Genomic DNA, 16,826 nt, shown 5'->3' with positions numbered 1-16,826 from the left:
AGATCCCATAAACAAACACATTTCTAATTTGCATTGGACCGCTGTCCAGGTGATAGGGAAGCCCACCACACCTTGGTGATGGACTTTCTGAGAGGCGGTAGGAATTGGGAGCGAGTCGTGCCTGACACTACGAACGCTATTTAATGGCAACAAAATTGAAAAGTAAAAAGATAGGTGCACAGGGTGCACACATAATTAGAAAAAAAAAAAAAAAGAAATAAAGGAATAGAACATAACTTGCGAGCGTTCCACTCTTCGTAACCGTGACACAAAAAACACAAAAGGTTTGAAAGCGTAATAAAAAAAAAAACGAGCCAAATCAAAGATGCCATACAGTTCAGAGGAGGAGAGTCCAATCAGGGTCCCAAGATGTCGGTGGTGGTTTGGTCCCTTGCATCGCCAGTCGGGGCCGAGGAGTCGTGGTGGCTTGGGTTCTTGCAGTGCCGAACTGCGATCACTCACAAGCACACGCAGATCGTTGAAGTCTTGCTTGGAGCTCACCAACCATTCCGACAAAGCCTTGCTCGGGGTTCGACCACTTCACCGCCGAAGCCTTGCTTCGCGTTCCACCAACAACCTCGCCGAAACCTAGCTCCGCGTTCCACCAACCACCACCCGCGTGCGGCTTCTTTTTCTTTCCTCCGAGCTGGTGTCCTCGGTGCTCGCGCACCCTTCTTGAAACGGAAGCAAACAAAAAGAACACACACAAAAAACACGTTGAATTCTGTGACACCACCGTTGGCGTAAATATGCTCCAGGGCAATACAGATAGATGCATAATGCTGAAGAACAACTTTCATGTTACCTTCATAGGAGAGCCATCGGGTCTCCTTAGGTTGAACAAGTTTGAGATTTCCCATCGACCGGAATTTGCACGTTTTACAAAACTGATAGCCTTTTGTGGCATCCCCTAATTGTGCTGTACAATTTGTTTAATTAAGCCATTAAGCGCTCTTTTGATTGGAGGGGTCTGCCTGCAGCTGTGGATGAGAGCAAGCTGAAGCAGGTGACTGCGGCAGTGTACTAAGAGTAGTCCTGGTGCATATTCTTGGAGTCGCGCCTGCATGCCACTCACTTTTCCACTGAAATTAGCACCCCCATCAAACGACACAACTGAAATATACTCGGGCTTCAGGCCGACTTTTTTCAATTCACCAATCAGCGTATTCGTAATGTCTTCGGATTTCATCACCTCAAGTGTTACGGCTGAAATAGATGATTTCTCAACTTTGAAGTTTCCATCCTGAGCAGTGATGTGGTGAATGCAAGTGCTGAGTACTGCACTGCCGATCATATCTATGCACTCGTCCGCGCTTACAGAGTAAGCTTGATTGCTGCTGAGTCTTTCTTTTATGTCCGCTGATATAGCTTCTCCGAATGACTCCAGAAATCCTATAACAATTGTTGATGACTGGTACATGAAGTCATAGTTCTGTTCGGACAGAGTTGTCATGGTATTTGCAGTCACAATCAGATGAGTGAATGGTGTTAGACTGATTGAAACAAATACTTCATTACTTTGTCTGGTACAGTAAACCGGGTGAAGAGTGGAGCCTATTCAAGAGAAGACTGTGATTTCTTCTGTCTAATCTTCTCTGGTCAGTGTGCTAAGGTTGTTCAGAATGCTTTTAGCAATATCATCATCTGGTGTGACGAACCAATTTATGGCTGTCCTTAAGTGTGCTGTGCGATCTACGAGAGGAACGACCGATTCTTTCTTCCAAAGGTGAAACAATTGTGTCGTCTCATACGTTCTTGACCCCAGATAAGTTGGCAGTGGTCCCCTAACATGTTCTTCAGGCTTGAATCCTTGTGGATGACAGTCTGTTATGTAGTCAGTCAGTCTCCCTATAGATTTGCATCCCACGCAGTTTGATGTTTTGTCAGTTACATGTCCAAGATACTCTGCGAGATGAGGAACAGCTCTCGCAACGGCAGGTTGTCTCCATTATTTTCTAAGCAGGTCAGCCTAACTTGATGAACAATCCAGCATTTCTCTTTCGGGCATGGGACGCTTGTCTGAGAGCAGAGCCTCAACAGACTTCTTCGCTTAGTCCGAGTAGAATTGCAACCTTGAACGCAAATTTGTGTGAGAAATTATTCCTTATGGGTTTTGCATTCCGGAAGAGCCCCACCAAAGTCTCCGTGACACCTGAGAAAGTGCCTCCCTTAAATTCGCTAACAAAGCGTGGGAAGAGCAGACTGATCGTGTGCAAGAAGGCAACCAGCTCTGTTTCTTGTTCATTTAAGTACTCAATAGACCCTTTCCGAAATTCAGTCTGGCAACTTTGATCGCTATCATCATCTCTGGAAAGGCATCTGTGCCATACCAATGGCGGCCTTCTAGTGACTCATAAAGGAAGACGTCGAAGATGCTTCTAAGCAGATGATGCGAAGCCTTTACATTCGGGGGGTCAGTACGATGCGACGTAATAACGAAACATAAGGGCTACATAAGCGTTTATTTCTAACAACTCAGATTCAGTCAATTTGCGGGCTGCACACAATCGGCTTTAAAGCACTTTGGTGTATAGAATTTTCCCGACGCATCTGAGTGGGTTGGAGCTTTGTTCTGAATGCAGGTTCTTGGTCACCATCAAACTGAAAGTGATCGAGAAGGAACTCGCACTGAAGAATTCTTCGCGTGCCGTTGACTTGCAAAAGTTACAGTGCCGATACAAGTTCATTTCCGCCATTGATATGGCGAAACCTAAACTGCTTTACGAACACCCAGATGGCAGTGAATTTCAAAAAGGGTCTATTGCACTACCAGTACATTTCGTTTTGGATAGTTTCCACGTTTTCTTCTAGGTTGTTTCTGGTCTCGCTTTTGAGTAGTGTAATGGCTTTGGTCCTTTTGGTACATTCAGCGAAGTGGGACGATCGAGTAGTTTGGCCCAATTGTCTCGATTGATGGCTCCTAGTCGGGGGTGACCAGCTTCTATTGGTACGGTTTGGATGTATCTGTTGCTTGTGTTTGCATGAAGAATCTTCCAGAAAGTTGGAGTCTTTCTTATAGGGTCCAAGAATTGTCAATCAAGAATTGAATCAGTGAAATTCCCAAAACACCTCTCATTGATGAATCCAGAAATAAAGCTTTTAAGCAGAACATTCTTCTTTAGTGAGTCGTTGCAAAGGCCAATTCCTTTCAGACCTTGTTTCAAAAGAGGGTTGTTATATTCAATCAAGGATGGTGATCTGCATAAGTCTGAAGAACACATAATACAATGTGGGATCAAGTAAAGGACTATGCAGGGAGACAGTGTTTGCATTTGTTGCGATCGTTGAGATGGTGTTGGCCAGTGACGGCACCGGATCATTACACAAGTTACCCGGAACCATAGTTTTGCTTCAAAGGTAATATGTTCCCTTGGAAGACAGGAACCTTACCGTAGGATAAAAAACCTGAACTGGTCATCGTTTCATCTTCGTTGATCAGTAGACCAAGTTTTTCAGTCCCTTTTGAGGCAGCAGTCATGATGATTTCATTGTTTAGCACTACATTTGAAATCTTGTTTTCGAGATCTTCTTTAGTGATGGATGGTGACAACTTCTATGAACCACAAACCACCTGGTTATTCCCTTGTGCAAGTGTCTTAACAAGGGTATTTCTGGTTCTTGCTTCTCTCAACAAAATGAGTAGATTTACAATACTCCACCTCTTTTATCGTTAACCTTCCAATCCTCCGTTGTTGATCAGGCTGTCTCCTTCTGCTCTTATTAATCTGGTCTTGGGCCTTAACAGATCAGGCAGTTCTGAGAAAACTCGTGGGTCCTTGCGAAGGGTTCTGGTAACCCTAAGAGTTGTCCCATAACTCGGAAAACTGTGTTGTTCGCTGCTGGCCCTTCTTGTAGTTTTCATGTGGTTTGAGAGAGTGATGGCCAAGCAGTCGGCTCGTCCTTGGCCTGAGGAACTATCCAGCAGTTTCTTGGTTACCTTGGTTAGACCATTGGCCATGGTCAAATCAGCAAAGAGGGAGACATGGCACGGCCACTCAATGCGCATACACAAGGTGTGGCCAGCCGCGTCAGCCGAAAACGGCTTGAGGCACCTAGCTTGCCGCGCCTCCGCCGCTGCGCTACTAATCCAGGCTGGGCAAAGCTGGGGGAGGAAGCTCCGTGCAGGGAGTGCGGCGGCTGCCTGACCGAATACGCGCGTTTATTGCCTTGACAGTGCACATGAATGTGTGTGGAGGATGTTTTGTGCTTGCTATTTTCAGGATACTAGAGCCGTACTTCATACTCGGAGCACAAATGAAAATTGTTCAGTGTAGGTTTCAACATATCTGTCGGCGCTAACGGTCGGCTTGCTGCACAGGGATTTGTGTGCTAGCAATCACCAGAATGGCCCACCGTAACGGCGGCTTTTGTTGCATAGGTCATTCAATGATGGCTCACTTTCATCGAGGGTTCATGTGTCATATTATTTGCTTACAAAAAATATTGTCTTTTATCGAGTATGGTTGACCAGTTACACGTTTGGGTCAGTCACATAAACTACATTTTTAATATTTTGTTTTTTCCGCTGTTCTTTATGATAACCTTTCTCAGCATTTACTTTTACAATGTATCGCAATCAACTTTATAGCTTATCAACTGCCTTTTCAGTAGGGCCCTGACACAGTTAAGAATAATAAGCCGGACCAACCAACTTATTAGTGTGCCTTATAGCAACTCTTACTGAGACAGCAAAACTGAGGGACAGTCAGGAGCTAGGCTTTTTAAATCAAAGTCATTAAGCAGAAAAAAAAAGTCTTTACAAGTGCAGAACTTTCCTAGAAAGAGGCTTGTGTGCAAGCTGTACAAACCGCTCGACTGTAGAATTAATACTTCCATTCCAATTTGCTTGTAGTGGCCACAGCAGCTTGCTTAGGAGGACTTTGCAAAACGCTTCGGTGTGCTCACGGTCATGTTTCTCACAGACTAGTTTTGGACATTGTGTGAAGTGTGGAAGAAGCACCGAAAGCAACAGCTTGCAGAGCTTACTGCTCCGTCTGACCTCATGGGACTTCACGACAGAACTTACAAAGTTGCATGTAAGCTTACAAAAGACAATGATTTCCATCTTCGGGTATCTGAGGCCTCCGTTATCTAGTTTCTTGATAAATCCATAGATTGCTTCAGTTGGCTTCGGTTCCTGCAGAAGGGCTTTGCAGAACTCGCATGGCACCTGAAAACCAGCATATTCCTATGACTCAATAAAAATACTAAGACCATGAGCATTTAAAGGAGCTGTGCAACAATTTTAGTGCTTTGCTTAAATAATTTGGGTGTTGGTGTCTCGATCTTCCAGAAGTAAAGAATAAGAAACTGCTTTAGCCTGCATGTCCTAGTTTTTATTTTTGAAAATGACAAAGGCTTTCGGCACCTCTCAACTTTATCAACACCCTCCGGGTCACGTGCACTGTGACGTCAATGGGGGGCATGCGGGGTTCCTGTGAAGCTCTCTCTCTAGACTCTCGAGCCATCAGTGAGCAGCAAGAACACACTCGCTCGCGACCATGTGACCACGTGCTTGCGCAGCCAACACGATAAACATTGCAAAAGGAGGAAAGTGCCAACGTCCGGGTCCGATCATCCCCATCCGGCTCCGCCCCTGTCCCCCTCCGGCTTCTGGTGGTTGTTTGCGGTAGCAGATAGAGCTGACAGTTTTGTTGACCTCGTATAGGTGGCGCCACTAAAACTCCGTATAATAAAAGTTTTGTCGATGGTACCAGATTTTTGATGTATTTATATTTATGTTGGAACGCAGGATTTATAGAAAAAGTACCTTTTATCGAGCAGGAATTCGCACAACTTGCTACCTTTTTACAAGTCCCCCATTGACGTCATGCAGTGATGTGATTGCTGCGCCAAACTGCGCCAAGGGGCTAACCCTGCTACATCCTGCTACATTTTGCCAAAATATGGGTAATCTGCGCCATGCCTACGCCAAAGGACCAGTTTTGGTCGCCTTTCAAGACTAAACTGAGTACCGTAATTGAGTATGCGAGGTATCGCAAGCAGCCACCCGATACAAAGTACCCTGCATCAGTCGTGACATTGTAACTCCGGAGCCGGGAAAAAGACAGGCTCAAAACTTAGATGTCAGTATTGAACCAGCTCGCCTCCTTGCTTTACTTACATCAATCGTCCATCCGGTCTCGCATGGTTTTTCCCGCCGTCTCTTCTTTCGCGCTCTCGTCGTCTCGTGAATCTCGTCTCGTGTTTTTTTGGTTTTTTTTTAAGTTTTTCAACGATAGATGCGGGCGTGTGCGGACGCTCCGACGCTAACGTACCGGGTACCAACCATGCCGTCACGAAACGAAATTATGTTTTTGCGCGGCGGGAGTTTCTTTTTGAGCTGAAGCACTCGGCTTCTGAAAGCAACGGCCGTGGGAAAACTATATTTGGTCCTGCCTGCCAGTCCGCACGTCGCTACAGATATGGAGCTTCCTAAACCGAAACATAAGGACCGCCGCATGTTCATCAACATTCCTGTTCTTGTTTAAAACATACGCTACTACAAAAATTAATTTTTAACTCAAAGACTGCTCTGTGGAAGTATTGATTACCTAGGTATCTCTTGGTTGGCTTTCTTTCGAGAGGGACCCCGGTACATGAAAAATCTGTCACGCAAGAAAGTTGGTGAAGAGAAGTGAGCTAGCTAAAGCAGAGAAGGCAATGTCTGCACGCTGAACCCGCACGGCGCGCTTGTTTGTCTCGAGTTCAGTCGTTGCACAAAGCGCTCCAAGAACGTTTTGACCCTGACTCGCGATGTCCTGCATCGATGCGCTCAGGTTCTTCTTTTCTGTATGTTTAGCTTGTACCTCGCCTGCCGGCCTTGCAAGCACGCGCCGCTGAACTGTTTTTTGTCGCATGCTGGGCAGTTACATTTTACATACATTTTTGGAGACCAGTTGGCGACGGAGCGGAGTGGCATGGTTTCGCTTTCGATCGAACAGCCGTTGTCTCCGCTCGCGCGACGAAGCACGTGCAGCTGCAAGCCTGCCGAAGTTGCCCTGAGTTGCACGCGAACATGATTGCATGACAGAGACACCAGCTGGGACGCTTGCAATCCACTGCTTTTTGTTTATTTTTGACGAAAATCTGGCACGTCGGGAATCAGTAATACGGTGGCAAGCGGTTTTTCAGAATTGCTCGGCAACGCCTACAGCACTGTACACTTGTGGGATGTCTCAATGTCCCTTTGGAGACATGGAAAGTGGACATTTATTACTAGTCTAAGCCAAAGCGGAGCTTGCAGCAGCTTTGCGGAAAGTTTTGAAAAGCAAAAAGTACCCGCTGGTTGTAATGCACCTTTTTCTTGTGTGCATTTTCGCATTGCACTGCAGTAGCTATGTGTTCCATCAGTCGGGGACTGCTTCCATTAATTATATTATATGATTAGTAAACCTTATGCTGTGATATTTACTATTAAGCTGGTCATTTTCAAATGAATATTAATATGTGAAGTTTGGTTTTCAAATAAATTTGAATGTGTGAAGTTTGGTTCTTATCTATCTATAGTGGGTACATATATATGTATCATTTAACTGAAGCATTGCAAAATATGTCATGTAATTGACATTTCAGTTACACCTTGAAAGACTCCTAGGTAGTCGAACTTGACCATAATTCGTTTATTTCGGCGAGCAAAGTGCACTTTGTTTGTCCAGCACCTAAAACTAATATTTTTATTTTTCTAAGAATATCTGCTCCGACGGCCACTTTTGGTGCTCCGAAACACTGTTTTGGCTGCTCCAAAACACTGTTTTGGCTGCTCCGAAAGGTGCTTTAAAACGGCTTAGGCCAATCACATCACTGCGTCATGCCACGTGGTTCTCATGGCCACCGCTCGTGGCTGCAGGTCGGGAAATATTCAATATTTTGCCCCTCGATTACGCGGTGGAATTGCTACATTTGGAAGGAAGGAGATGTGTTTTCTGTCCTTTGTGACAAGATAAATGATGTCAATATTAGAAAATGCAAATTCTTCCAACAATAAAATCGTTGCACAGCTCCTTTAAGCTGTAACGACAGCTAAACAGCAAGTCAGTTATTTGGCGGTGATAACTGTGCACGAAATCAGTCATTCGCAGGGCCTCTATAAATTAAAGCCAAATGAAGATGCCTTATGGAATCTTGCAAAAAGAAAGAGCACACCTTTTCTTCGCATGCACGTGCAAGGCAACCAGCCAGGAAAGCGATAGGTGCTAGTTCAAGGTCTGTATGCACCCCATCTGCATTAATCCGAGCTCACTGGAAAGCTCCCTGGCAGCAGATTGAATGGCAGCAGGAAAGCGAACAGTCTCGTCGAGTTGAATCGCCGACCTCACAGGCACCATTTCCCATTTTCGCCGCTTGCAGAATACCAACCTTCAGGAAGAATGACCTAATGAGTTCATTATGTATATATAAATATCTCTTTCTTAGGAACGCTACCTTTAGCAGTCTCTGCACTGAAAAGTGCAGCCCTGGCATCGAGTTGATCATTGCCGCCAATAAACTGCCTGAAGCAGCTGAATAGTGACTTTACAGGATCGCTGTTCAGGCCACGTGTCAAGACACAGTGGAAGCTGAAAAAAAGAAAACATTGCGTTAATAACAAAAAGAAATATATATTTAATAAGGCTTTGCTAAAAAACAACCTACTTGACGTTTTCAAGGAGGTACTCAATTTGAGCCATTGTCAGTCTTGTCGTCATGAGTATTGCCTCCTTGTAGGTCTCCTTTTTCATTTTCTTCAATATAGCCACAAAAATCTAGCTCAAGCCAGGAAAGATGTTCATCATCTGGCAAAGAGAATGGTTTCTCTTGCTGTCCATATGGCTACACTGCGCCAATGTCAAGGAAAGCGTACCACTTCGCAACCATCTTCATAAAATCAATTGTGGTAGCGCTGTCTTGAAACTCACGTGCTGTCCAGATGGCACTGCGGGTTTTCTTGAAGGAATTGGAGCGTAGATATCACTGGTGGAGAAAATATCTGTGGCTCTACACGCTTTCATTTTTTCCAAGTTGTTTGGCTCAACGTGTTACCTTGTGAGGAACCCGACGGGCTTGACGAGCAGCTGGGATTGAAGTTCAAACAACTTCAAGTAGAGCCCTCCTTGAATAAGCTGCTCTCCATCAGTCATTTCCCGTTCCAGAAAGTTGCTGCGAAGGTTTTTTTATCAAGTGGTTCGACTCAAAGGATAAGAGAAGTGGATCACCTTCCCACGACGGGTGGTCCCTTTCGTGAACACGTGCACCATCCTTCAAAATCTTTCTGAACAGAGCAATGTTGATCTGGTGGTTGTCCGTTACTATTCTGGCAATGGGAAACCCACTTGTTCAACTGTCTCATCACTTCCATGGTCATAGATAAAATCTTGTCATTCTTCAAGCACCGAGTGAAAAAGTGGCCTGCTGGTATGACGTAGGCTGTTGACAGCCCTCTCAAAACAAAACACAGCAAGCGATTTGCAACTTGTGGATTTGTAGTTGAATGCTCTGCAGAGCTCATGTCAACAAGTCCAAAGATTTTATCTACCTGCCGATCGTAGATAACTTCCTGTGCAATTGCCATCTCATCAATGATAAGAGAATAGAAAGATTCTTGTTCAACAGTCAGCTTTTCGTATTTTACACGAAGGCGCTCCTCGATGAGGGAAGTTACTCCAACTTCTCCTTTTGACTGTCCAGCGTATTTCTAAAGTGTGGTGCGGCACGGCAGCTTTAGAAGGCCCCTCGATCTGATATGGTCATAACCTTTGTTTGAGCACACTTTCCACAGCATGCACTCTTTCAGAATGCCTTCAGAGTAGACCGGTTTCTTCTTGCTGAAGCAGGTGACCTGAGTTTTAATAAACAAAGCAGTCTTATCACCTTTTTCGAAAGCTGCCAACAATAGCCTGAAGTCTCGGATCCGCTTGTTGTCCTCATAAGCTCGAAGCTGCTTCTTGATCTCGTCGTGCTTGGCTTGTGAGTTTTTGAAGCGCGCTCTTCTGACGTGCGATTTGCGCTTTGAGTCGCTGCTCTGTTTTCTTCAGCTCGTCCATCATGTGCACAAGGTTTAGCGAGGTTTGGCATGCCTCGTCAACAATCAAAGCATTCTTGCTCCACACTTCTATGCAGGTATCAGGAGCTGGAGTTTTCCTTTCATCACGACCGGAAAGCGGGTGAGCTTCATTTATAGTTGGACTTCCTGCTAAGTCTTCAGGTTTGGCAACTGCTCCTTTTACCGAGCTACCATCACTGTGGTTGCTTCGAGGTCATTTCGTTACAGGTCTGTTTTCCTTACGCATGTAGTGTGGATGGTTGGGAAATTGGGTCGGAAGTGCGGATGAAAGCAGGGACCCTCAGTTTCGTTGTCTTCTTGTAATTGTCCTCAGTAAAATATAGCGTACAAACCGCAGACCTGTCATTCAGCTCCCACTTGCTTCCCTTTCCACCTGGGGCCGCTTGCTAGAAAGTCTTGACTCAAGTCTTGGCTCAAGTCTTGACTCAGGCGCCTGGCGGTCTCGGCTGAGACTGTGACTGAGACCAAGACGGATCCAGCACGGTCTCCGGCGCGGTCTTGACTCAAGTCCGGACTTGAGTCTGGCACCCAGACCGCCAAGAACGGAGTGAGCAGTACCTAGAGAGGGAATCTAGGGAAAACTGAAGAAATACCGGAGGAAACAGAGGGTGCGTTCCAAATCTACTCGAATGGATCCGAGTTACCCTGGCAGATCATGTCACGTGACAACAAAAATCGAGTAATGCCGGACGCGAGTAGGTTTTTGATCGCAAAGGTACAAAACCTTTACCCTAGAGTGAGACCGAGTAAATTTTGGAACACGGCCGAAGATTCTGGATGTGGAAGTGACGTGTTGTGACCTCCTGTCCAATAAGAAAGCGCCGGCGACGCGAGGCGGCAAGCGAGAGATCGTCTGCTTCTGCTACGCTGCGATCGGTTTGGGCAAAGAGAAACGACGATAGTCGCAAAACTGCGGCACATGCCTCGTACATACCGTGGTTCTGTGCAAAATAGAAGAAGAAAAAAAAGTCAGCGATGCGCGGTTTTGGGTAGAGTTTAGTGCGCACCAACGCTGTCATATTGCTTCGTACGCTATCGTCTGTCACCACCGTCGTCGACGTCCAGTGCGTACGCCGAATAAAGTTGTCTACAGAAATGCCTGCGTGTCCTTAGACGCCCAATTTTTTAAGAAAAAGAAATGCGCTGGACGTATTTTCTCAGAAGCATTTGCAATAAAAGTTGATAATTATGTTTCGATCATTAAGTTAGCAGACGACCGTCTGAGTTTGCTGCACGCAGACATGGATGTCGCCGGTCCACCACGGATGCCTCCCAAGGTAAAGAAATCAAATTGGTTCGAAGATGATAAGTTTCAATTGGTTTACGAAATCGAGAAACGAAAACGTATAATTAAGAACAAATTTAACAACAATATTACAAAAGCTGCTAAAAGAAAAGCGTGGCAGGAGATCGCATCCGTGATGAATTCGCGGCATCCATCGACGCTGCGCACTGTGCCGCAACTCAAAAGGCAGTGGCAAAACCTCAAATCTCGCAGCCGCGCTGAACTGACCCTCTCGAAGAGAGCAGACTCCACGACCGGTGAGTTTACTATACATGTTTTTACTGCACATAAAAATGAAGCACACATTCTGTGTGCTAAAGAAGTTTTTTTCCACTTTCTCATTTTCTTGGCTAAATTATAGAAGCAATCGAGATATAAAGCTATTAATCAAATCAAAACAATGAATGTGCCTGCTGCAATCAGGCAAAATTTAATGCTCAAACAAAATATAAAGAGAACCTTGTCTTCCACAGGCGCAGGGCGCAACGACCACACGCCGACACCGCTGGCTGAGGCTGTGCTGGCGGTCATCGGTTCCACAAGCCCCAACCTTCTGGGTATCGAAGGAGGCATAGACACCGACGAGTGAGCTGTCATGTTACTGCTATTTGTACGAAATCTAGCCTTTCGAGATTCACACGATTGGGGGTTCTACTAGCAAAGCTAATATTGTATTCATAGTCATATCTGAAGTTCGCAAGTACTAAATACTGGGCCACTCAAAGAAATGTTCTGGTGTGTTCTCTCCAGAGCAAGAAAGAACCGTGCACATCCAAGAACTCTAGAACTTTGAGCCGTGTTACTTGATGTTAAAGTCGAGCTAGGCGTGTCAATGAAAGACCACTGCGCTCATCAGTGATGATAATAAAAATAATATAAACATTAATAATAGTAATTATTGGATTAGGAGAGCCACGGCACTGTAGAAAGGCAGCAGCCCGTGCAAGGTACGCCCGCAACGCCACATCTTGTGATGGTGATTATGTGATGATGTAAGATCACGACCTAATCTTGTGAGATGCAAGATTAAAATGATGGTGATTATGAGCCGACATGTACATGGGGAGGACGACGCAGTCTTTTGAACATTGCAAGCGCCGTTGGCCGAGTCTTGAAAGTTTGGGAAAGAAAAATGATAGCAGACTTAGGCTGGTACACTGCTGAAATGGTAGAAGGTATATCTTAAAAAGGTATCATGCAATGCGAACAAGACAAAGGGGATTGTGTTTCTACAACACTACCATTACAAAATACATTATACTCTCATGATTTCAAACTCCAGGAATCCATGAATTTTGTTTGATTTATCAGAAATTTATCTAAATAATGATGCAAGATAAAAATATGATTCGCCTTGTGAGTGACTCCACATACACAGAAGATATTTCATGCTTTCCTTTACATAGGCCTACTGATCATAACCAGGTATGCTACACATGAAACATTCGTGAAATGTAAGACAAAAGTTTATTTATCCCTCAAAAATGTTCATTGTTGTGGGCTGTTCAAACACCACGTGACAACTCAAAACAAGGTTCAGTTTGTTCATCGGGTCAAGAAGTTGTCTCGTGTGAACTATTAAACGGGGGCACGTGAACAATAAAAGCGGGCACTGCGCCACAGTTTTCATAGCAAGTTGTGAGGACGTTGCGACTTGCCCATGCTATGCCACTTAAATTCTATGCCGTTGTCCTGTAATTCATATTTTTTGTTCTTGCAGCCCTTTTGTTTAGTACACTTCTTTCCGAGCATCGGTGCACTGCAGAGGGAACACCCATGGATCTGTTGCTTCTCCGCAATGTGCCAGTGCTCGGTGTATGCCATGCTACCAGATCACAGCGTCTGCGCAACTTGCTGTAGAAATTTCCGCATGAGCCCCGTTGAGTGCGCTTATCACCTAGCGCCGGTGCATTGCGGAGAAGCAACAGCTCCATGGGTGTTCCTTCTGCAGTGTACCGGTGCTTGGAAAGAAGCACACTCAACAAAAGGGCTGCAAGAACAAAAAATATGAATTACAGGAAAACGGCATTAGGTTTAAGCGGCGTATGGATACACTAAGAACATAGCGAGACAACCAAACTGAGGAAATTTGTTTGAATTAACCAGAAGTATAATATCCGAGTTTGAATTATCGCAAGACTACCGTATACAGGCTAGACTTTTATGAAGTCAAGCCAAACTATGACAAACAGCAAAACAAATATATTGTTTTATGTTGAAAACTCTACTGCTACGTAGACCCAAAGGTCACAAACACAAAGCTTGGACCTCATTTGCTTCAGGTCCGTTGTATTGAGATGGCAAGTCAAATGAATGAAGGCACAAAGCTGAGACAGTCTGTTGCATAAACATATTTGTGCGAGATTAGTGCTCTGAAATCTCGCTCATTTTGTAGGTAGCATTCACTGTCACAGCTGAGTTCGCTGCTGCTGAGCATATGCTGTTGTCAAGCTTTTGCAACACTTCCAACATGCGTATTGCATACCATGAGGAATGTCTTTTCTGGAATAAAACCACCCTGAAAGTGTGAACAGTATTGATAAATAAAAGAAATCAGAAGTAATCCTGAGCAGTCAGTTCAAATATGGTGTACAGTGAGTACAATTTATTAAGTATCGACCAGTAGACACTACCACTAAATTTGGAATCACCCTGAGCACATCTGCTGCTCAACATGGTAGTCTTTTTGACATAAAACAGAATTGTAGGGACAAGCAACCAGAAATATGTGGCCGGCATCAACACTGCACACTGGATCTGCATGAAGCCAGCTGCTTTCACAACTAATAGCCGCAACAGCCAAGATCGGGCTTGACCTGCACACTGTAGGCTGACTTTACTAAAGCCCACATACTTTCACATAGCAGCAATGGCCGAGAGCTGAGGAGTCGAGCTTGATCCACATGCACACAAAAAGCGTGAATGAAATCCAAATAAGAGTGTTCTCAAATTATGTACAAGGGTGACAAGACTAACATTCTTGTGTATTTTCCTTAGGGCCAGCACAGCATCAGTCAGCGTGCAGCCAACTACTAACGAAGTGGTTGGAGAGGACCGAGTCCTCAGCTACGAAGTTGAAGTGGACCCCGGGGTCGCATTCCTCGAGGTGCCAGAGTCCGAAGAAACCCTGGACTACGAGCCTCCGGACTGGCCGCTGGACGAGGATGAGGCACTTGTGGAGCCTGGTGCAGCAGCTGCGCTGCTACTTCGGGAGGGGCCTCCTCCTGCGGCAGGGGACCGCCTGAGGCAGCAGCTGCTGCTGAAGGGCGACCGGCACCACTAGGCCGGCGGGGACCACCTCGTTGACGACTGGTCTGGAGGCCCAGCGCACCACCCGCAGCCAGCACATGGGCTGCAGACAAACAGTTTTATAGAGACATCTTGGAGCAACAACACGAGAACGTAAAGTTAGAACGGCAGTGCCTCCTTGCCAAACTGAAGGCGACGGAAGAGCAGGCAAGGGCATCGGAAGAGCAGGCAAGGGCAGCAAGGGCAGCCTGCGAGGCTGCCGAAATGATGAAAAGGCAGCAAACTTCTATATTGAACAGGGAGAAAAAATGTTCACGTTACTTGGGAAGGCCCTACAACAAGGCCCTTAAAGGGGAGGAGGGGCCTTCAGTTTGGCAAAGTGGCATTGTCGTTTTAGCTTTACTTTGTAAATACAATAAACAGTTTTTTTTTGTTTGTTCTCTTCAATGTCTTTTTGGTTCCAAGTATGGAAAAAAAATTCCACTGCATTATGTATTTCATTTAGAAACATGCAAAACTATAAAGAAATGATGGCATCATAAAAAAATGCAACGACTTTTACACACTCAGCTAAGTAAAAGTGAAAGTCATTACTGTAATAAACACGCGTAAGGACCGCACCTAAGGACCGCACCCACAAAAAAAATGTTTGCCTTGCGCACCATTGCATTTGTACAGGCCTGAGCGATGTCACCGCCGACGTGGCTTGCAGTCAGCATCAAAGCTTTTTTTTCCTTTGCAATCCTTACAATCATCTCCCTTCTTGCTGCCTTTTGTCGAAGTTGCTTAAGGCACATTCAGCCAAGACACCTAACTATTCATCTCCCTTCTTATGTTTGAGCAACCTTCATCTATGATCCACTGACGTCAAAGCCGAGTGGGAACGGCAGCGAAAGAAAGTACAAACTGCAAGTCCAAAATGGAAGCGCAGCGGCGTAAAGGCTCATACACACAGTTACGTTTCAGTGCGTTTGACTGCACTGTATCGAAAAGTAGCCACAACTCCTTGGGCTGCCTGTGGTTCATATAAAACGAAGCAACTAACTTGCTTATCAGACGGCAAACGAACGGGGGCCCCGCACCATGCTGGTGATTGACTTCCCACCACATGGAAGCACTTACCAAGGCATAGGATGCCACAAATTGCCCGGACATGCACTGATGTGCACCATATTTTCTACAAAACTACCTGGTTTTTGGCATGTGAACTTGAAAAACTGTGCCAAACTTACGATGACGACATTCAACCAGCACGTACGGGATATTTCGGCGTTGGTAAAGTGTGCTACGAGCAGAAAGTTCCAATATGCCACCGACAAAGTTTTGATGCGAAAGGCTATTGTGTCGGAAGAACAAATTTAAATATGCGGTTCAAGGCGTAACTGGAATCCTGCAATTATTTGACCAGCGGCTCTAGACACCACTCATAGTAAAGTTATGAGTTAGTGAAGTACTGGTAAACAATGCAAGGATCCATATGTCATGGACCGCAAAGGCCGATGTTTCGGTGGCAGCGTTTCAGCGAGCATGCATTTGGGGGCCACTGCCGGCTGATCATTGCCTGGCCGAGCTCGCGGCAAGGCATGCTTCCCATACTCGGCGAGGAGGCCCCGAAGGTGCGCTCAAAACATGGAAACTACATCATGAAGATAAAGGCAAAGGGCATCGTTATCACGAACAGGCAAGGCTGATGCAAAGAGTGTGTGAACATAAATGTTAAAAAGTGCCGTCAATACACCGCCACGAAGAGTCCTGCCAACTGTGCAGCCGCAGCCCTCCTCTGCCACTCGGACTTTCTTTTCTTTGACGGTTACTCTGTTGCGGGGCGACTCAATGAAACTATCGCTGCAATACATAGCAAGTGCGACAGCTGAATCAGGCGCATTTTACCATAGCTCTCGCTGCAAATGGCTGTTGCCTCAACACCAGTATACAGTCGACTACAGACATAATGGTTGTAATCACATTCTGCTTGTACAGTGGCGTCGAAAAGAAATAGGGGGGGGGGGGGGGGAAGACTGCCCCCCCCGACAGGTCAGAAATTTAATGGAAAAAATATGGAGGAGGGGTGCAAACTTGCCCTTCCCCCCCACCACTGTCGCCCCCCCCCCCCCCTTATGTGCTGAATGGTTCTGATGTCTCTGTGCTTGTAATCACCTATTTTTTCTGACAAAAACTTTTACTTCAGTGTCCTATTCAAAAGTTTCTGGCAATAGCCACAGTTTCAATAGATTGTTCATGGTGACTGTT

The 16,826-nt window shown here is 45.5% G+C and overlaps 1 protein-coding gene and 1 pseudogene across 1 annotated transcript; one reads left to right on the top strand and one right to left on the bottom strand.

The window, feature by feature from the left end:
* Positions 1–870: 870 nt before the first annotated feature.
* On the bottom strand, positions 871–10,413 carry LOC115310442 (annotated as a pseudogene).
* An 870-nt stretch (positions 10,414–11,283) lies between these two features.
* LOC120846651 (nuclear apoptosis-inducing factor 1-like) lies at positions 11,284–14,610 on the top strand. The gene is made up of 3 exons (XM_040218511.1): positions 11,284–11,584; positions 11,801–11,912; positions 14,325–14,610. Exons 1-3 carry the CDS (start codon positions 11,284–11,286, stop codon positions 14,608–14,610), a joined length of 699 nt encoding a protein of 232 aa, XP_040074445.1.
* The last annotated feature ends 2,216 nt before the right edge of the window (positions 14,611–16,826 follow it).

Source organism: Ixodes scapularis, unplaced genomic scaffold, assembly GCF_016920785.2.
Source record: "Ixodes scapularis isolate PalLabHiFi unplaced genomic scaffold, ASM1692078v2 PGA_scaffold1__304_contigs__length_218370807, whole genome shotgun sequence".
In the NCBI taxonomy this organism is placed as follows: Eukaryota; Metazoa; Arthropoda; class Arachnida; order Ixodida; family Ixodidae; genus Ixodes; species Ixodes scapularis.
The sequence above is the reverse complement of the archived record's forward strand: the minus strand, read 5'-3'. Positions and strand labels throughout refer to the sequence as shown.